Below are 22,993 nucleotides of genomic sequence, written 5' to 3'. Positions count from 1 at the left end.
TTGTAACAGTACTGCCCCCACTGCCACATTGCTGGTGTCAGCCTGGATGATGAAGGGTTTTCCTGGTGCAGATGTTTCAGCACCGGTTCTGCAGAAAAAAGTCCCTTCTGTTTCTCAGTAGTGGCTTGACATTCTGCTGTCCACTTTAGTGGCTGGCAAGGCTTCAGCTTCCCCCCTCCCTTAGTTTTTAGCAAGTTTGTGATACGGAGTGTGATCTGAGCAAAGGAGGGTAAACTGCTGGTAAAAATTAGCAAACCCCAGAAAGCTCTGCAGTTGCTTTCTGGGCTGTTAAGGCTCCATTCCATGACTGCTCATATTTTTTCTGGGTCCATCTCCATGTCCTCATGAGAAATGCGATACTCCGAGTAATCAATTCTATTTTTGTAAAATTCACATTTTGAGAGTTTGGTATACAGTTTAGCGGTCTTTAGGACCACTCTAACCAATTTCACATGCTCAGCTTTGATTTTGGTGTAGATCAAGATGTCCAAGTACACCAAAACTCCCTTATATAGGTGCTCATGGAGGACCTCATTAATCAGTTGCTTAAATACTGTGGGGGCTTCCTGTAGCCTGAATTGGAAGCTACCTAGAGGGCAATTGAAAGCAGTCTTTCATTCGTCTCCCTCTTAATCCTGATATGGCAATAGGCTTCTCGCAGGTCTAATTTAGAAAAAAAATCTTCCTTTTGCCAGATGGGCTAACATGTCCCTCATAAGGGACAAGGGGTACACATTTTCCACTGATACCATGTTCAAATATCTATGATCCATGCAGAGGTGAAGAGACCCATCTTTTTTTCCCCTGAATAGAACAGGGGCCACACTCAGGGCCTAGTATACTGGATAAACGCTTGGGGGTTCCATTTCTTTAATCAAGTTAGCCCTAGTACCAGAACCCATTCCATGCTGGGAACTACAATGAATGCTAAAGTTTCCAAGTGGTTTCCCATAGTTAGTCCCAGGGGCTCGGTTACAAAGCTGGCCAAGATGTCTTCTGCTATGGACCCATCAAGGTGGCAGAAAGCAATAGGGTTCTTGAGGTTTCTTAGGGGATGCCCCAATTTTCCAATTAGGTCAGGACTTATCAAGCACCGTATGAAACCCAAGTCCAGCAAAGTGGTTAAGGCCATTTTCCTGCCCTTGCCCGGGATTGTCAGTTCTATGGGCATGGTTATGGGGTCAGTCGGCCCACTTACAAGTGGATTGTCATTGTAATTGCTCTCAAATGTCGCCGACTCATTGTCCGATGGGGTCGTAGCTCTACCCGTCCCCCCCGCCTTTGGGTCTTAGGGTAGCACCATGACCTCTGAGGACTTCAGGGCCATATTTTTCTAGTGCTGGCTGGATTTGCTGCTTGGCTTCCCACTAGAGGTGTGATCCCATTTTCTAACTGACCTCTTGCTATGGCACTCCGTGGTATGGTGTTCTTCTTTGCCACACTTGAAACAAGCAGTAGAGTGTGATTGGGTTGTGGAGGTTTTGCCAGACTCTCCCTTTCTCTCAGGCTGGCTCCATCTCCCCGACTTCATAGGATGGTACAGGTTCTGAATTTGGTCAATTTCCACCTCTTTGCCCAGAAGACACCATTCATAGAGGTGGTCAGGTGTCCTGTGGGCCACACAGGCACTGTAGAGGTCATCGTTTAGCCCATTCTGGAAACAGGGTATCAGGATGTCTTCGGGCCAGTTCAGGTAGCAAACCAAATCTCAAAACTCCTCCGTGTACTCAGCTAGCAGATGAAACCCTTGCTTTATGGTCTTGATACGATCCCTGGCTTTTCAATCTGCTAGGTGATTTTCAAAACGGCATCTCAGTGCGGTCATGAAATGGTTAAAGTTTGGGAGCATTGCATTGTACAGGGTTACCATCCACCTGGCCGTGGTTCCTTCCAGAGCTAGGATGACAACCCGGATTTTGGTGTCATTGTTGGCAGAGACCTCCCATACACTTGCATGTAGGTGAGGAAGTGAGCCAAGAAGAAGCCTAGCTGCTGGGGATCCCCATTGACTGCCAATGGGACCAACTTTGGTCCTCAGGGAGAGTTCTGTCTCCGGGCAGTCATGGGATATGGGCTCTCCAGGGGTTGGCTCACTGCTGTGCTGCTGGAATGGTCTCCATTGTCTGCAGCATCCGCAGCCCCTGCTGCCATCTTCACTACCACTGCCTCTCCTCCTCTGCTGCTGACCTCCTCGGTTAATTCTTCCTCCTTCTCTGGGCATCTCAAGAACTTGGCTTTTAGGTCCTCAAAAGCTTCCACCATGTGATGCATAGCTCGCTTCAGTATTGCCTCCATTAGATCTGAGTGCAGGTCCAGATCTTCTTCATTGGATGGTGGCCCCGTCTTTTTCTTAACCATCCTTAGTCTGATATCTTCTTCTGATTGTTCAGGAATTGCTCAAAATCTTAATTTTAATTGCTTAATATGTGCTTCCAAAATTAATCTCTCATCCAGATCTGCTTCAAACAAAGTGTTTGTTTTCTTTAATTTGTGTTCCATAAGATTCACTCTATCTTTCACCTGTTTGACATCTCTGGTTAGGTGTTGGATTTCCTCCCAGAATTCCTTTGCAAAAACATCAATCTTAGATTCAAGCTTTGATCCCATTGTTTTAATTAATTCATTATTAATCACCCAAAAAGGATTTTAAAATTTCTATATCACCTGATAATCTCTCAGGTTTTTCTGTCTTCTTGCAGGTAGCCATAATTGAAATTTAAAATTTAAAGTTATAGAGATATAGATTTATAGCATAAAATCCAATGGGTTTAATAATGTTTAGTTAAGGGTTAAAAGAAATGGCAGTTCAATGATTTTTTGGCTCCCTCTTGTGGTTGATCAACCTTATTATACAAGAAAAAACAAAGCCTCTTTGCTTAGAAGCCCCATGCTGCTAATCCAATCAGAAACAATTGAAATCGAAACTTTTATCATGTTCTCATGGCAAGTATGAAACAACATTCGAGCAGTCCTATTTTTTAAAAAAAAACTTATGCAAAATCAGCTAGTAGAAGAATTCTAAAGAAGTCTTAATAATTCTTAAATTCTAAAGAATTTAAGTTCAAAAGTTTCATAGGTAATTTCCATAATGTTTTAGATTCTAGTAGTTTCTAGTTTCTTTGTTTTGTCTTGGATAAACCAACTCCTCCCACTTCACCATCTTAAAATCACAAAGCTTCAAAAATGACAATAATTTCACAAAAAGGAAACTGCAAGCTGCAACTAGGGAAAGCCTCTTTCAGCATGAAAGGTAAATAAATATACAGAAAAACTTGGTGCCTAAGAAATGGTAGCACCCTTTATTATCCTTTATGAACTGGTTTTGCCACAGTGAACTTACATGGTTGCCCCACCCCAGCCAGGGACTCACCACATTACTTCTTCTTCCTCAAAAAGCAATCTGAGTGGGTCTGGCTATTTGGGGGAACAAAAGGGTTGAATTCCAAAACCTCCCCTTTCCCAAGGAGGTTTCTTCTGGCTTAGTAAGCATTCTAGACCTAAAACTGTGGAGAATCTGTAACAGAGTCCAGAACTCTGCTACATCCAAGGGTGGCTTCTTCTGCCGGAAGTTAATAATGATGGATTTTTCAAGACAGAGAACAAAATGTCAAGAACTGTTGTAAACTGGCATTTTGCAACAGGGAAAATATTTAATATTTAGAAATGTTTAACTTTTTAGCAAACAAAAAAGTCATGGAAATAGAGACTGACTTGCAAAATGTGTCATATGTTTCAGCTTATGCCCAAAGAAAACCCAAACTATGTATATATCAAATGTAAACTATTTGAAATATTAGAAGAAAAAGTAATGGGTCTAGAAGCAACTCTAGCCACTCTGAAACTCAATGAACAAAGTGAGAAATCCAAACCTAAACAATAAAACTACACCAAAATAAAACACAATAGGGAGCAAATAGCTTCTAAAAAATGACCCCATATGTGAACATAAAGAAGAAAACTAATACACCCAAATTGCATACAATAGGGAACAAATAGCTTCTGTAAAAAAATTAGCCTACATATGTACCTAAAGAGCAAGACCAATGGAAATGTGTCACTTTTAGAAGAAAATTATAACCAAAAGCAAAGCCCCTACTATCTACCCTAGCCCACTCCAATGAACCCCCTCTGGAAATGAACAATTGCTTTCATGGCCTCCCTCTGGAAGAAAATATACAAGCACTCACAAAAGAGCATTCATCAATAGTTTCTTTTAAAAAGGCACAACCCAGTATTCCTGTGACAGGAAAAAAAACTATTCCAGACTTCCCTAGGAAAAAAAAAGGTGAATATTGGTGATAGGAGATTCAGTTCTTAGGGGAACAAAAACTAGTCTACAGACCAGGCAGTCAAAATAGGAAAGTATGTTGTCTCTCTGGAGCAAAAATCTAAGATGTAATTGAGTACCTTACTGAAATAATCAGCCCCAGGATTACTACCCTTTTCTCCTAAATGTGGGGACCAAAGACAGAACAATGAATCTGAAAGCAATAATGAGATTATTAACAGCTAGACAAGAAAGTTAAAGAATTAGGTGTTTTCATCTATGTTCCAAAAAAAGGCCAACATCCAGTGAGGGAGCAAAGGATTTTAGAAATGAACCACTGGTTTAAAAACTGGTGTCATCAACAGAATTTCGGCATCCTAGACCATGGTCTGCATTACTTACATGAAGGGCTACTGGCAAGGGGTGGACTGCATCTCACAAGAACTGGAAAACAAAAAAATATTTGGAAAACGACTGGTTCATCTTATTGAAAGGGCTTTAAACTAAACCATCCTAACCAAGCAAAAACACTAGATAACTAATTACATAAGGAGGTAAGGAGTAAAGAGAAAAGAAATTAAAAAAAACCCATAATGAAGTAGAGAATGATGGAAAGGATGGAAATCTCAGTTACAAATAAGAAATATATGCAAGACACATAAAGGACTCAAATGCCTGTATACTGACACTCAAAGTTTAGGAAACAGTCAGGGTGAACTTAAAGCATTAGTACATGAAGATAGATACGATATAGTTGCCATTACTGAAACTTGGTGGGATAAAACTGATGACTGGAATGTACTGATGGAAGGATACAAACTATTCAAAAGAAACAGACCTAACAAAAGAGGAGGTGGAGTAGCATTATATATAAGATCAGTACAGCTCTACAGAAATACACAAAACCAAGGATGAAAACATCCTAGAATTCATATGGGTTAGTATAAAATGGGAAAAATGACATTGCTATAGGAGTATACTAGAGGCCATCCAACCAAGTAGAAAAAAATAGACGAACTCTTTGCTAATCAATTAACAAATGTATGTAGAAAACATACCACAGTAGTAATGGGAGACTTTAACTACCCTGATATCAACTAGGAGACCAACTCTGCAGCAAGTAGGAGATTGAACAGATTCCTAACCAAGTTAGCTGACAGCTTTGTCATCCAAAAGGTAGAGGAACGAACTAGAAGAAAAGCTTTACTGGACCTAATTCTTACTAATAGAGAAGAAGTGATAGAGGGAATTGAAGTTGCCGGAACCTTCGAGGAGAGTGAACACATTATATTGGAATTCAATATAATGCAACACAAGCAATAGCATATAATCCAATTAGTGTCTTAAACTTTAAAAATATGATTTTAACAAACTGAGAGAGTCTAAGAAAAATTCCACGGATAAAAATCCTAAAGGGGAGAACAATTCAAGAAGCGTGGGAAACATAGAAAAATATGATCATAAAAGCCCAGTACAACACAATACCACTGAAAAGTAAAAACAAGAAATCCAAGAAGAAACCAGCATGGTTGCACAAAGATCTCTCTCATAAACTGAAAGATAAAAAGGATAACTACAAAAAATGGAAAGAGGGATATGTAGCCCAAATCTGCAGAGATGAAGTCAGGAAAGCAAAGGTTCAGAATGAACAAAGACTTGCAACAAAAGTCAAAGATAATGAAGTTTCTTTCAACATATAAATAACAAGAAAGCAATCAAGGAAACAGTCGGTCCACTAAAAAGGAAAGATGGCAAGGAAGTAGAGAGAAAGCAGAGCAACTTAACTCATTCTTTGCATCAGTCTTCACGCAAAAAGAAACTATAGCCCAACCTATCAAACCATAACTATAAAAGACAGACTAGAAATAAAAATTAATATAAGCAAGAAAATGGTAAGAGAATATGGTAAGAATATAGTAAGAGAATACTTTCTGATCTTGACAAATATAAATCACTAGGACTTGATGGATTACACTCCAGGGATTTGAAGGAGTTGGCAAAGTTTATCTCAGAACCACTGTACCATATCTTTAAAAAATCCTGGAGCATCAGGGAACTACCATAGCGGGCGGGAAACAGACCCAGGAAATTACAGAGCAATCAGCCTAACATCAATACCTGGGAAGATACTGGAAAAAATAATAATAAAAAAGATCTGTACAGACCTAGAAACAAAGTTATAACTAGTACCACAGGTTTGTTAAAAACAGATTATGCCAATCCAATCTTATTTCATTCTTTGACAAAGTGACTAAATTAATAGACCAATAAAATGTTGTGGACATAGTATAGACTTTAGCAAGGTATTCGACAAAGTAGACCACAACCATGGCTTGGGTCCGGGATATCTGAGGGAACGCCTGCTGCCGGCATCAAGTTCCCTTCGTCCAGTGTGCTCCCACAGGGAGGGTCTTCTCAGGGTGCCACCGGTAAGAGATTGCCGGTGGACGACACCCAGGGATAGGGCCTTCTCAGTGGGGGCACCTGCCCTTTGGAACCAGCTGCCAGTGGAGCTGCCAGGTCGGGAGCCCCCGACCTCCGTTCATTCCGCCGGGACCTGAAGACCTGGCTCTTCGAGCTCTCTGGCCCAGGCTGAGGATTAATTTATTTTAATTGGGGTTTTACTTACACAGGGATAAATTTAATTTTTTTTAAACTTGGTTTTTTAACTTTTGTATTTTGGTTTTTAATTACCCTGTAAACCGCCCTGAGTCCTCCGGGAAAGGGCGGTATATAAATGTAATAAAATAAATAAATAAATAAATAAACCTACTTCTTGGTAAACTAGAAAAATATGGTATAGATAGCATCATCACCAGATGGATTTGTAACTGGCTGACAAACCATACTCAATGTATAGTCCTTAATAATACTACATCTACATGGAAGGAAAATAAGCAGTAGAGTACCACAAGGTTCCGTCTTAGGCCCAGTACTCTTCAATATCTTCATAAATGACTTAGATGAGGGAATAGAAGGAGAACTCATCAAATTTGCAGATGACACTAAGCTGGCAGGAATAGCTAATGCCTGAAATAACAAGCTCAGAATTAAAAAGGATCTTGACAGACTTGAATAATGGGCCTATCGAACAACATAAAATTTAATGTGGAGAAAAGCAAGGTTTTACACCTAGGCAGGAAAAACCAAAGGCACAAGTACAGAGTAGCTGAAACCTGGCTGAAAAACAGTAACTGTGAGAAAGATCTTGGAGTTCTAGTGGACAATCATTTTAACACAAGCCAGCAGTGTGCAGCTAAAAAGCTAATACAATCCTTGGCTGTATACACAGACATAGAATCAATCACATGAAGTATTGGTACCGCTTTATAAAGCCTTAGTAAGACCACACCTGAAACACTGCATCCAGTTTTGGTGACCATATTACAAAAAAGAGGTTGAGCCTTTGGAAAATGTGCAAAGAAGAGCAACTAAGTTGATTAAAGACCTGAAGATAAAAAACATGAAGAACAGTTTCAGGAATTGGGTATAGCCAGTCTAGAGAAAAGAAGGATTGGGGGGGACATGACAGCAGTATTCCAGTATTTGAGGGACAGCGACAAAGAAGAGGGGTTCAACTTATTTTACAACTTATTTTACCAGACGTCAAGACGAGAAAAGAAACAATGAATGGAAACTAATCAAGGAGAGAAGCAACCTGGAATTAAGGAGAAACTTCCTAACAGAGAGAACAATTAACCAGTGGAACAGCGTGGCTTCAGAAGTTGTGAGTGCTTCATCACTGGAGGTTTTAAGAGACTGGACAGTCACTTGTCTGAAATAGTATAGGGCAGGTGACTTTTTCCCAATTGCTGGAGCTGGGGTGGGCGCGGTTTCAGCATGACACATCCGGCCTGTGGGCCAGCAGTTTGACACCCCTGGTATAGGGTCTCCTGCTTGAGCAGGGGATTGGATTAGAAGACCTCCAGGGTCCCTTCCAGCTCTATTCTGATTTACTTATGACTGGTCATCAAATTTCAAGCCATTGCAATGCTCCCATGATCACATGATCATGATTCAGATGTTTGGTAACTGCACTTTCAATAACTGCAGCATTCTATGACTACATGACTTTAATTCGCCACCTTTCCTTGGCCTCCCTACATTTGCACAGACCCATGCTCACTTTCTGTCAGCTTCGTCTTCTCACATTGATCTGCATCCTCCTTCCTTCACCCTTCCTGTCATTGCACTGATCCACATCCTCCTCTTGATCACCCTCTGTTTGCACAGTATTGCAGAACCCCTCCCACAAGTCACATACTGTCTGTGCCAGAGATCCAAGGACCTTCCTTAGCCTTCTCTCCTGGAACTCTCACTGCTTCCACTTAAATCATATCTCTTGAAGTTAGGCCAACAACTGGATTGGCCTAGTTTGCTGTTACTAAGCAATGCAATGACATGACATCATGTTTTATGATTGCATCATTTAGCAACTGCAATCCTAGTCCCAATTGCTGTTGTTACCTAAGGACAACACATGTGAATGCTCCACATTACTTCAAAGTTGCAAGTTTTCTCAGGTAATTGATAGACTTGAAAATATTGTGAAACCTTTCAAAACAGTTAATGTTGAGAATGAGCTCAAATACAATTGTTTTTTTATTCATATTACTCAAAAAATTTTGAGGGAATCCATAATACTTAATTTTCTCTTTTAAAAGCCTGTGAAAAATGAATGTTATTTGTTAACTTTTCAGTTTAAGCAGAAAATAGGTGGTCAGTCCTGTTGCAGAAGCCCCTGCCCACAATTCCAACAGCCAAAAAAACAACAGCTAGCTCTGACCTCAGTCTCAATTATATATTTTCTTGTATTGTACTGCATTAGGCTTTACATTACATTACACATGTAGGGTATGTAGAAAATAGAAAATATGCTTTTGAAGCTGAAACAAGTCATTGATTCCAGGAAATTCTCTTGAAACAGTTTAGATTTAAATTAGCAGAAATTTCAGATGAAACAAAATTTGAAGATGCTATAGGGCAGTGATAGCAAACATATGTAATGGGTATCAAAGGTGATGTGCTATGACATTCTGTTTGACATGCTAGCATTTATCAACACCAATTATTCTTGAAAGCACACCTAGTCTTCTGTGATTTTTGATGACTGCAGAGACCATATGAAAATAGGTGTGCTCTTGTGCAGCCTCCAGAGCCTCTGAAGCTGTCCATGAGATTGTGTTCTTGCATTGCCTTCAGAACCTCTGAAAATTGTGTGAGCACAGGTATGCCTTCACACAATTTTTGGAGGCTCCAGAAGCTGCATGGGTGTGCTCTTGTGTGACCTCTGGAGCCTCCAAAAATTGCACAACAGCATGGATGCTGCAAAGGCCAGAAAATAGCATTCCTCAAAGCTGCTTCAAGAATGAAGGCCTAGTGAAATCTGGAGCTGTTAATAAGGGCCTGTTAATAGAAAAAGAATACAGCGTGAAGATAAGTGGTACTTATGTTTGGATACATAAAAGCCATTGAAACTAATTTCCAAACAAGATATGGGGACTAAAATCTACAAATATTTTCTTTGACTAAAAAAATACTTTGAGTTCAACTTGGATGTTCAAAATGAAATGGAAGCCTTGCATATAAAGTATCCATCCGCACATTTTAATCTCAATAACTGATCAGTTTGATCTAGATGTAATAGTCATATAGAACTCTCTGACAAACTGAGGAACAAACTGGAAAAGTATAAACAATGGAAAGAGAAGCATTTAACTAAGGCAGAATACCAGCAAATAGCCTGAAATCTACAAAGATGAAGTCAGAGGGAAGCTAAGGTTTAGAATGAGCTAAGACTTACAACAAATGCCAAAAATAACAAAACGTTTTCTTTTAATATGTGAGGAACAAGAAGAAAGTCAAGGAAATGATTGGTCCATTAATGGGAGAAGATAGCAAAATGATAGGCAGCAGGAAGAAAGTGGAACTGCTAATTCCTTCTTTGTACCTGTCTTCATGCAAAAGGAAAAAAAATAGTTCAATCTGTCAAAAGCAATTCTGTGGGGAAATGGAACAGGAATGCAAGTCAAGATAGGCAAGAAATTGGTAAGAGAACACCTATCCATTCTAGGCAGTTCAAATCAGATAGTTTACCAGATAGTTTATGGTTCAGAAAGACAAAGTAGGTGTGATCTCAGAACGACTTAACAAAATCTTTCAGAATTCCTGGGGCACAGGGGAACTACCAGAGGACTGGAAAAGAGCTGATGTGGTTTCAATCTTCAAAAAGGTGAATCCAGAAAGCTACAGACCAGACAGCCTGACATCAATACCTGGGAAAATCCTGGAAGCAATAACCATGCAGCAGATTAATGGAAATGAACAAGGCAATTACCAGAAGACAGCATGGATTTGCTAAAAACAAACCTTATTGCATTCTTTGTCAAAATGTCTAAATTAGTGAATCAGGGAAATGCTGTGGATATAATATATATGGAGATTTAATAAGACATTTGACAAACTAGATCACAGCCTACTTCTTGATAAGGTAGGATAATGTGGAATAGACAGTACCACCATCAGATGGATTTGCAGTTGCCTAACCAAGTGACGCGGTGGCTAAGTGGGTTAGGACGCTGAGCTTGTTGATCAGAAGGTCGGCAATTTGGCGGGTCGAATCCCGAGTGCCACGTAACAGAGTGAGCGCCTGTTACTCGTCCCAGCTTCTGCCAACCTGGCAGTTCGAAAGCACGTAAAAATGCAAGTAGAAAAATAGGGACCACTACGGTGGGAAGGTAACAGCGTTCCATGCGCCTTTGGCGTCTAGTCATGCCGGCCACATGACCACGGAGACGTCCTCGGACAAGCGCTGGCTCTTCGGCTTTGAAACGGAGACGAGCACCGGCCCCTAGAGTTGGAAACGACTAGCACGCATGTGCGGGGGAACCTTTACCTTTACCTCTAACCAAGTGCACATCAGCATATAGTCCTCAATGGAGCTGCATCTACATGGAAGAACACCGGAATTGGGGTACCTCCAGAGTTCTGTCTTGGGCCCAGTGCTCTTCAACTTCTTCATAAATGACCCAGATGAGGAGATAAAGTTAGGGGGGAATTGCAAATACTTTGGAAGATAGATTCAAGATTCAGAAGAAGCTTGACAAACTTCAGGATTGGACCTTATCCAACAAAATGTAGTTTACTGATAAGAAAAGATTTTACACATAGTACAGTTAGTCAACAAAAACCAAATGCACAGATGTAGAATAGGTGGTACCTGGCTCAACAGAAATAACTGTGAGAGGGATCTAGGAGTCCTAGTGGATAATGAGTATGAGCCAACAGTATGCCATAGCTGCCAAAAGGCCAATGCAGTTCTAAGCTGTATCAACAGAGGGATAATATCAAGATTGCATGAAATGTTAGTATTATTTTATACTGCCTTGGCAAGATCACACTTGGAATACTGCATTCAGTTTTGGTCATCATGGTATAAAAGTGATGTTGAGACTCTAGAAACAGTGCAGAAAAGAAGAGCAAAGATGATTATGGGACTGGAGGATAAACTATATGATGAATGGTTGTGATAACTAGGAATGTATAGTAGAATGAAGAGAAGTTCTAACAGCTGTCACAGAGAGGAGATGGTTGACCTACTCTCCAAAATACCTGAGGGCAACACAAGAATTAACCAATGGAAATTAATTAAGGAGACAGCCAACCTAGAAATAAGAAGAAATTTCCTAACAACAATTAATTAGTGGATGACATGCCTCCAGAAATTGTGGGTGTTCCATCACTGAATGTTTTTAAGAAGTTATTAGACAGCCAATTGTTTGTGATAGTATACAGTATCTTGTTTGAGCAGAGGGTCAGACTAGAAGACTAAAAGAAAAATGCAATAAGGTTTGTCTGGCATGATGTTTTTCAAAATGCCATGTTGGCTTCTAGACATAACTTTGTTTGCTTCTAGGTGTTTCTAGATCTATTGATGATCTTTTCCAGGGTCTTCCCTGGCATTGATGTTTCTGGATCCATTTTTCTTCCTTTTTTGAAGATGGGAACCACATGAGCTCTTTTCCAGTCCTCTGATAGCTATCTGATGCTCCAGGATCTTTGAAAGATATGGTGATGTGGTTCCGAGATCATGCCTGCCAGCTCCTTTAGAACTCTGGAATGTCATTCATCTGATCCTGGTGGTTTGAACTCATCTAGGGTGAATAGGTATTGCATTTTTTTTGCAAGTCTTTTTAAAATATTTGTACAGAACTTCAATTGATCCTCTATTCTAGCATGAAGAATGTATCTTTCTCCTCCCTCCCAAATTAGTTCAAAGTGGATTCAAATTGTATTGGAATCTTTTTTTTTTAATAGTGCCAAGGCAAGATGGTAGTCTGTGATGAATAGGAGATTTTAGATGAATGAGTGTTCAGGAGAGTTGTAAATTAACATGATGGCTATGGAAAGGGTAAAGGATCTTCTGATGCTACTGGAACTATTGATGGCTATTAAGGACTGAGAAAACAATAGGAGTTTTTTTGGAGTTGCTGATGAGGAATAGTTTTTCTGGGAGTAGGCAGTATGTAGAGTGCATCTTGTACCACTGAAATGGTGTGGGAACTTAAGAAGATGATGCTGACTGACTTCACCAGATTAGCTCTTTGGTAGCGGCGGCAGCAGTGCTGCTGATCAGTTGTTTTGAGTGGTGCACACTTGCTTGGAGGCACTGCTGATTAGTTCAAATGTCTTGGACTAATGAATGCTTGGTTGATAGCAGTGAGCACTTTTCTAGCAGCACTGAGGGCATTGCTATTAACAGCTCAGTGGTAGCAGTGGTGGCAACCTGGCTCATTACTGTAGGCAGAGTGCTGGATCAATTGGAAGCCATAAGGAAGCAGCAGTAGAAACAGGATATTGCCCAAGTTGGCTGCTAGCCTGGGTCCTCCAGCAGCAATCTTATCTCTTTCATATGTTATTGGAAGCAAATGAAGGGGAATAGGGGAATAGAAGGCACAGTGTTGTGAAGGCTTTCCTTTTTCCAGAGCTGCCTCCAGTTAGCAATGAGGGGGGAAGAGATCTCATCCTCAGAACTTGCTTTTTGGAATGCGTAAAAAATTGGTTTCTCCCTCACAGTCCTGTTTAATTTCTGCATCTGGGTATTCAACTTTTAGCATATTGATTATATCAAGTTATAAATCTCAGTTCTTGGCTAGCTAAACATTGTTGCGGTGGTTTTGTTGCTTCAGAGACCTGTGTTGTGATTCAGGGTCAGCCTGTGGGTTCGGCAGTTGGGTCGGACGACTCAGAGGTGGAGGAGGAGGGGGGTGTTGAAGAGCTTGCTGAGGGGATTGGACAGCTTGATGAGAGCCCTCAGCCAGGCCCCTCTCATCTGGTCACGATGCAGACCCAGCTGTGTGAGCCTGACAGCGTGGATGAAGATGACCCACAGCTGGCCCTGTTCAAGGACGCCTGACGCAGGAGGCAGTCAATCAGGAGTAAACAGAGGAAGGCAATGGGGCTCCTCGGAAGGAGGCAGAGAGAAGCCACGCCCTGAACTGTATTTAAGGGGGAATGCGTGGGAGGGCTGCTTTGCTGAAGGCAACCGCTTGAAAAGCTCTTCTTTCTTGGTTCGTGTCTTGTTCTATTTGTTTTTGTAGCAATAAATTTGGCAGGCGTAATTCCAGCCTCTTGCCTTCTTGTAAAAGGGGTTGTCCCTGCCTTTTCTGCAGGGCTGGTAGCAGGTTGGTACAGAACAACCTGGATGGGAAAGAATAGACTCAGGGTTAATGCTAGCAAGACCAAGTCACCATACATTTTGAACCATCTGGAACAGGAGATATTCCACCTTTGGTCCTGGTTGGGGTTGCATTATCCAGTATTTAATCTGTGGATTTTCTAGACTCATGGCTCCTGTTGATCAACAAGTAGTGGGTATGGAGGTGTTTAGCTAAGGCCTTCAGACAGGAAGCAATTGCTCAGTCCTGGGAAAATAGAAGACCTAGGAAAGAGATCAGCATTGCCTTGATCTTGTTGTCTTTAAAAGGGGGTAGTGGAGGTTAGGAGAATACTTGATTGTGCAGAAGCAGACATATTGACCAAGAAGGCCTTATCTTGTGCAAATATTGTATCTATTTCTGACTTGGGAGGTCTTGTTCATAATCACTCACTCATGCCTTAATCACTATCTGTTTCAACTTACTGCAATGCTGTGCTTGAAAACCACTAGGAAACTGCAGCAGTGTAATGGCATCTTGGTTTTCCTTTGTATACATTTGCCTCATATTATGTTACTACTGCTCTGTGAGCTGTACTAGTTGCCAGTGAATTTAAAGTACTGGTTGTCACCTATAAACCTCTTCATCAACCAGTTCTTTGAGCTAGCTTGTTGCATCCAATTCTGCTTACCAAAAAAAAAAAGATCTGAGACCCTAGAAAGAGTGCAGAAAAAAAGATAAGAGGTCTGGAGACTAAACTATATGATGAACAGATAAAGAAACTATGAATGTCTAGCCTAACAAAGAGAAGGATTAGGAGTGACAAAGAAAAGGGGGTTAATTTATTCTCCATCTAAGGAAGCTATGGGTGGAAGCTGGTTAAAGAGAAAAGCAACCTGGAACTAGGGAGAAATTTCCTGACAGTGAGAACAAATAATCAGTGGAATAGTTTGCTTCCCGGAGTTGTGAATGCTTCATCGCTGGAAGTATTCACTGGAGATTTTCAAGAAGAAAATGGATTTGTACAGGACGGAATAAGGACTTCTGCCTTAGGCAGGAGGTTGGACTAGAAGACTTCCAAGGTCCCTTCCAGCCCTATGATTCTATGATTGTTAAATTGTCAAATATGTATACAAAGTGCTGACAAATGCTGAGTTCAATCAGCTCAGCTCATAGACTAGTAGAAATAACAAGGCAAAGCTGCCTGCAACAGTACCCTTCATGACAGTGGAGATTTTTCCAAAATATTCAAAGCAAAGACATACACTTTGAAACCTACTGTTGCCCAAATTTCCAGAAATAAGATAATATGAAAATGAAATATATTCCAACCTGCAGTATTGTATGGAAGTATTTGGTACAGTGCCTATTGTAAAGTCAAACTGAGGGAATCAACTATTCATGCTCCCCTATTGAAACAACTAAGTTGTTTCAAAGAAAAACGTTGAGCATATTAACACATGCTTAAGGGCCTGTTGCCTATTAGCTACATCAGGAACCATCAAATTCATCAACAAAAGCATATTGTTGGAAAATAGTTATCTTATGTGTTCTAGCACCAAGCTTTAAATTGCAAGGAGCAAAGGCTCTGGACAAATCAGTGTTGGGTCATTATGATTAAGTAATCTCTTTATTGTTATTTCGTGTGTAACTCTTAAAGTTTTCAAGGACTGCACATCAAATAACAACAATAAGGATTCAGCTTTCTGAGTATTTTTGTGGAACAATTTCAAAATAATATTTTAGCAAGTCAGTATTTTTACTTAGTGCTGCTAATTAAAACGGCACTGCTTCTGTTCGTAATTTAAATGAAATGAGCCCCTGGGGTCTTCCAAATGATATTTGGGAAGTGATCACTACTTTATTGGAACAACTGACAAGACCACAGAAACAGAAGACAATTTGTTGTATCTATTGTTCCAATAGAGTACTATAGTATTTTACTTTTCTAGCTCTGGTTCCAACACAAATTGTGATCCAACATCTCATTGTTATTCACTATTCAAATTGAATTTAATATAGCGACTATGCATTATGTTTTCTTATCAGATATTTTGACTGATTTTGTAGAAATCATATAGACTGGGCACATTTTGTCACACTTTTATTTTCTTCCTGCCCTCAGGGGTCAGGATTCTTTCATAAGCTAATAAATTAAGAACTGATACATAAAGTAGTAAAAAAATAACTAAAACTATAACAAATAATTCAATAAAACCTTAAATAAATGGGGGAAAAGTTAGTAGTACACTAAGTCCAATATTTCCTTGAAATATTGAAATAACTGCCAATTTAATGTTGTTTAGCTGCAAATGCAGATATACTGCAACAGGAAAGTTATTTGAATGGTTTCCATTTCCTTTATCACATGTAGGTATGGTAAACCTGGATGCGCTGCAGATACATGTGACTATTTTCTCAGTTACCGCAGAATTGGAGCTGACATAGAGTTTGAATTGAGTGCTGAAGCTGATGGCTGGGTAGCTGTAGGATTTTCTTCAGATAAGAAAATGGTAAGAATGTGTTCTTTGCTCAAATAATGACCGCTTTTTCTTGGGGGGAAAATTCAAATTATTATTTGAATAAAGATAATGACAAAATATAGCAATTTGGTACATGTAGCATTTCTAATGGTGGGACAGAATGACAGAAATGTGATAACCAGTTAAGGATGATAAACAATTTTAAGTAAATATTTTACCTTTTATCCCTAGAAGGTGTTTCACTTAATCAATAAACCTGTTCTTCTTTATAATTTTTGGCCATGGCAAATGTGGTTTTAAAATCAGTTAGAACCTTCTATATTTGAATTTTTTTATGAAAAGAATATATGATTAGAACCTACTGTTTTTCTTTCAATTCCTTCTTATTTTAACAATCACACATAAAGAATTTCCTTTCTTTATGGAATATTCCTAGGTCTTCCTTCCTTCCTTCCTTCCTTCCTTCCTTCCTTCCTTCCTTCCTTCCTTCCTTCCTTCCTTCCTTCCTTCCTTCCTTCCTTCCATTTCTATAACTGCCAGTCTCATTAAATGACTCTGGTTAGCTTACAATTCAGAACATATATTAGAATAAAAAAATTAAAAACATTTAAAAAAATAAAAATAGTTAAACCAGTAAAAAATGTTAAAACCAGCAACAATACTTTAAAATATCCTATTCAAGATGCACAAGTGCAAGATATTTGGTCTGTTAACAATGTAGCCAGGAAAGAGGGCCCTTTGCAGATTTAGCGCCCCAGGCTTGGGAACGTATCCAAATTTTTAAGGCCTTACAAAAGGCTAATAGGGTTGGGGCTATTCTAATCTCTGAAGGGAAGATGTTCCATAGAGCAGGGGGCCATTGCAGAAAAAGCTTGCCCGGTCCCAAGCCATGTAGGACTTTATAGGTAACCTTGAATTGCACCAAGAAATATATTGGTAACCAGTGCTGCTCATGTAGGAGTGGCGTTACCTGTACTGTATATTTACTACCCAGGCAGCTGCATTTTGCATCACTTGAAGTTTCTGGATGGTCTTCAAGGGCAGCCCCATGTAGACTGTGTTACCATAGTTTAACCTGGAGATTATAAGGGTGTGAGTTACTGTGAGCAGGGTTTCCCAGTCCGAGTATGGGAGCAACTGTGCCTCACCTGGAGATGTGCAAAGGCCCTCCTGACTATCGCTTCCATCTACTTTTTGAGCAGGACCTGTACGTCCAGAAGGACTCCCAGATTGTGCACCGTTTGGGCAGTGCAACCACATCCAGAATCAGAGATGGAAAAACCTTGTCTTCAGGGGGTCCATATACTTAAAGCCACTATGTCTTGCTAGAGATGAGTCAGAGTCCATTTCACTTCATTCATTTCCCAACAGCCTCCAGATACTGACGTAGATATCTATGGAATCACTCAAGGGTATGGAGTATAGATATAAAGCTGGGTGTCATCTGCAAACTGATGATAACTCACCCCAAACCAGTGGATCACCTCACCCAGCAGCCTCATATAAATGTTAGATAGAGGAGAGAACAGTGTCCTGAGTCATCCCACAAACTAGGGGCTGCAGGCTAGATCTTTCTCCCTCTATCAACACTAACTAGAGCTGGCCATGGAGGAAGAAGAACCAGCATAATATAATGCCATCCTCTTCTACTTCCCAGAGCTGGCTCACAAGGATACCATGATTGATAGCATTGAATGCTTCTGAGAAGTCAAGAACAACCAGGATGGATGCACTATGTCACTCCCAATCCTGACAGAGGTTATCTATGAGTGCTGTCTAAGTCCCAAACCCAGGTCTAAATCTAACTGAAAGGGTTCTACATAATCTATTTCATCCAGAGTTCTCTGAAGCTCTGAAGCAACACAAACACTATCACCACCACCTTCCCTAGAAAGGGAAGGTTGAAAACTGGAAAATCTATGCCCGGTAGCTAGGTCATGCAATGGTTCTTTTAAGTAGATCCTTTAAGAGCTTGCCCAGACCCACTCAGGCATCCCCTTCCATGAAGCCTTAATTAGCCAAGAAGGATAAGTATCTAATACACAGGAGGTAGCCGGACTAGCAACTGAGAGAGCCCTGTCCATCTCCTCCGACTCAAACTCTTCCCAGATTGGCTTGCAAGATGTAGTCCGCACCACCTCCATAGACACTGCATTGGAGTCCAGCATAGATAAGATAATCTTTATTGTCATTTTTTACTCTAGGCACACTGGCACATATTAAAATTGAAATTCTATTGTATGCTTTCAAAAGTGTACATATACATACTTAATGTCAACGCTGCAAACATTGGATGTTTTTGCTTTGACAATATAAAGAGGTAGCCCTTTCCTTTAAATTGTTTTGCTCTTAGAATTAGATGAAGCTGGGGGGAGGAGGAAGAATGTTTTTCCCAGCTGTTTTTAATAAGATAAGAAATGGCACATTACAGAATAGAAGGGAAGCTTTGCCCTTCAAACTGACTGGAGAATGTGATTTATGACTGGAGGAGGAGGGAATTATGCCAGATATTAGGTGCTGAAAGGGAGGGGAATTCAGATCTTGGGATCCACCATGCTGTGCCGATGCTTTGTTTCACGATTAAGGACTTTTTAGGATAAACAATGCCTGAAAGTTCTTTGAAGTGTTTCGTTAGTCAGAACCATGACATCATGCCAAGATCAACAAACTTTTCAAAACATCTAAGAGTCTTAAACTCCAGTCGCTACCCTTAAACTTAAGGGAAGCTGGCAAAATTTCCAAGACAAGATTTCATCATGAAAAATGGCAAATTGCCTGAAGCAAACAGCCCGGCATCAGCTGCTACCCTGGGGGTGGGGGAACGACAGCCAGGATGCCAGGGGAGGAAGAGTTTTTGCAGAATTCCCAGCTGGAGAGAAAACTCAAGCAGCTAGGAGAGCTTATCTGGTTGTCAGGCTGGACCCAGCCCTGTGGAGACACCAGATGCCTCAAGACTGCCTTGCTGCCCTCAAAGATTTCAAAAACAGAATGGTGGAGAGCTACCAGATTGTCTACCACTGAGAATTTGGGTAAGTGGAAAATCCTGTCTGCAGACCAGTCAGTCCTCCAGCCCCAGGAGTCCCCTGCCAGGCCCTCCAGCCACACACAGAGAGAAAACCCCAGCCTGGGGCCCCTGCAGCAATGGGAGGTTTGGGAACCCCTGCAAGTGGAAGGCTAACAACCTCTGAGACTTCCTGTTCCTATTTCCAGAAGAGCAGTTGGAAGATTCGGAATGCTGAACCCTTCATCTGAAATTTGTTTCTGTAGGGGACCCTAAGGGGCCAGAACCCACCCCAAAGAGGTGGAATGAAGGAAGGAAATCCCAAGGACTTAGGAGAGACTGCAGTCTCCCCGAACGGTCCAGGAGAAGCCTTCCAGAAACCAACAGAAGAAAAGTCTGGCTAACTCCATTGTCCAGCCATAGCTGAAAACAATGGAAGTCACAAGCTTTATATTAAGTGGATTTTAAACAGCATGCCTGAATCTGGGTAAGAATATTGATTTTCTCTACCCTACCTATTTTCCTGAAGAAGAAAGTCCCAAAAATAAGAGATCTCCAGAAAAAAGGAGGGGGTTTCTACTCCCTCCTTTTGGCTACAGGAAGCAGTGAAACTTACCCTTTAGAGAGAGAAAAAAAGACTAGAAAGATCTAAAAAATGAGCAAACGCTGACACCTACTGGTGGGTGAGGATTTTTCTCTCTGACCTTCAAAGTTCTTAAAAAGTACAGCTGTGTAAATAAAGTGAGACTAAAAAATCTGAAGCAATGAATACTTCACAGAAGGAAACATATGATAGGTGGCAACCGTTTCAAAGGACCATGACTTTAAACTACAAAGAAATACAGAACAACTTTGAGAGTATGAATCAACTTATCTCCAACTTAATTTCAATCCAAGAAACTTCCCAGGAAAAGACAGTAGAAATGACTGGACATAATTCTGAGGATAGTGACTTAAAGATGGAACCGTATAAAATAAAAAATCATGATTTAATTCAAGTGGGATATATTTCAATGCATCCAAGCAACTTTGAAGATAAGGAAAAGAATGAGAAAAAATACTTTACAGAGAAATGAATGATGCAGCAAAATACACTGATTAAGAAAGGCAATGGCCAGAGAAAAAATGGAAACCAAGAAAATAGATGATGGGACTTATCAGAGAGAATACTTAAAAAAGAAACATTTGTTTGAATATGGCTAAAGAAATGGAAAAACTTTGGAATATATTACTCTTAGAGGGATGAATTTTTTTAACTAATACAATATTTTTTCTTTTTCCTTTCTATAAAAAATGTTGAAATGATGTAATTTAATTTTAATTTAATTTAATTTAATAATATTTCTATACCGCCCTTCTCCCTGAGGACTCAGGGCGGTTCACAGGGCAAGAATAAAATACAAAGTTACAAATATTAAAAGGAAATTAAATAATTGCCCGATTTTAAAACAATTGATATGTTACAATTATAAAACCCCAAAGATACAATAATAAAAATACAAGAATAAAAAACCCCACCAATCCTCCATCAGGCTAGGCCGGCTTGCGCAAACAAAAACGTCTTCAGATCGCGGCGAAAGGAGCGAAGATCAGGCGCCATCCGGAGCTCTACCGGTAACTGATTCCATAGTTCTGGAGCGCCCACAGAGAAGGATCTCCCCCTGGGGGCCACCAATCGACATTCTCTGATCGGTGGCACCCTGAGGAGACTCTCTCTGTGGGAATGCACAGGGCGCAGGGAGATTGATGCCGGCAGCAGGTGTTCCCTGAGGTACTCCGGACCCCTGCCATGTAGGGCTTTAAACACCATTACTAGTACCTTGAATCTAATTTAAACAAAGTTATTTAAATGTGACGATAAGAAAAGCATAAAAATGTGTTTTGAATTAAAGTTAAAGGATTAGATGATTAGATCTATTGAATGGAATGCTTAAAGTTTAAATAGATTAAATATATTCTCAGCTTTGGTTAAAAAGAATAAGAAATTGAGAGAATAAATATATATTAAATTAGGGGAGAGATATATTTTAAGTAGTATGTTATTTTTTTTTCAGTGCTTTTGTCCTTTTTTCCTCTTTCTTCTTTTTCTCCTCTTTTTTGTCTCTCTCTTTTCTCTTTCTACTTTTTTACCTATTGATTAAGAAATATAAAAGTATGAGAGGGCTTATATGGAAAAATAGAATTAAATCCACCAATGTAAATGTAATTAATTGTTGAGAAAACTGTCACTAGTAAGAATATTTAGAATTTGGGGGAGAAATAAACAGAAACAAGCACGGTAACAGGATTTACGATAAGGCAACTAAAATGACAAATAGGAATATTGGAAAAACTATATACCGGTACTTAATTATTGTTTATCAAAATAATGAGAATTGTTTTAATCTAATGTTTACAAAGAAAAATACTTTGGCGAAAGGGGAAATCAACTGAAATTAACATATGGAATATAGATTATAGAAATCAACTGTTAAAGATTGTCTTCTAAATGTTACCCAGACAACATACTGTTTACAAATTACTGAATGATTTATGTTCTGTTAAAAAATACCAATCAAATATATACAAAAAAAGGAAGGCTAACAACCTCTGAGCTTGCATCAACTAATAGAGGCCTTGCAACAACTTGGGGTGATGCAGAAAGTAGGAGAGCAGCAGGGGGAATGGCAACAACCCCCACCCACCCAACAATCAGGTGGGGCCAATGGCAGCTGGAAGTGCAAAAGCCACAGTGGGGGCCCCAGCAGACAATGATGATTCCACCCTTCAGAGCAACCTTCGATGGGGACCCAGAAAAGCTGTTTTTCTTCCTCAATCAAGTGCACTCACATTTGAACTGCTGAGCCTATCTCTACCCGGACCCAGGCGCCATGGTCAATGTGAGTGCCTCCAGCCTAGAGGAAGAAGCATCCAAATGGCTGAACAATTTATATAATGAGCAAGCCCCCGAATTGGAGGACCCCCATCTCTTCCTCCTAGGGCTGAGAGAAAGATCTGAGGACCCATCCATTGGCCTCAAGGCAGGAGAACAAATCCAAAAAATAAAACAAGCCGGCAGCCCTGCCATGGAGTACGTATGAGAGTTTCACAAGATAGCAGGTCGAATAGAGGGGTGGCCTGAGCAATCCCTAATCCATCACTTCATTGAGCGATTAGACGACCACCTCTCTCAGGCCTGCATCTATCGAGCAGTACCTAGTACAATGAAAGGGGTACTCGCCGTCTGAAGTTACTTGGATGTCTTTCCCCAGGAATGCTTTAGCCCACTTCTTTTAATTACATTTATACCATGGGGAGTATAGGGATCCCTAGACACAGAGAGGTAATTTAGGTGCAATCTGATCTAAAGATGCTGCCGCTTTGTTATTCCATGCAAGCACCAAGACTTCATCTAGATTTAGTATCAGGCTTTCTGGAATAACCTCAAGTTCCCTCTGAAACCCAACCAGTTCCATTAATTGCCTGGGGGTGTATTGATCCAATAGATGTATCACCATTACAATGAGTTGAGTCCTGGATGACTTGGGCCAGGTCCATGGTTGCTGTGATGGCCATAAACTCCGTAGCTGCATCTGACCCCACATTT

At 40.3% G+C, this 22,993-nt stretch overlaps 1 protein-coding gene across 1 annotated transcript in view; it reads left to right on the top strand.

Annotated features, from left to right (window-relative positions):
- Positions 1-22,993, top strand: part of FRRS1L (ferric chelate reductase 1 like) — a gene marked incomplete at its 5' end in the record, with an annotated part of 98,728 nt that overhangs the window by 59,703 nt on the left and 16,032 nt on the right. Inside the window, one exon of the mRNA XM_083377165.1 lies at positions 16,298-16,436. Coding sequence (XP_083233291.1) covers positions 16,298-16,436 — 139 coding nt within the window. The remainder of the gene's footprint in view (positions 1-16,297; positions 16,437-22,993) is intronic.

Source organism: Vipera ursinii (genome assembly GCF_947247035.1).
Source record: "Vipera ursinii genome assembly, chromosome: Z".
Classification (NCBI taxonomy): domain Eukaryota; kingdom Metazoa; phylum Chordata; class Lepidosauria; order Squamata; family Viperidae; genus Vipera; species Vipera ursinii.
This window is presented reverse-complemented; position numbering and strand designations above follow the sequence as displayed.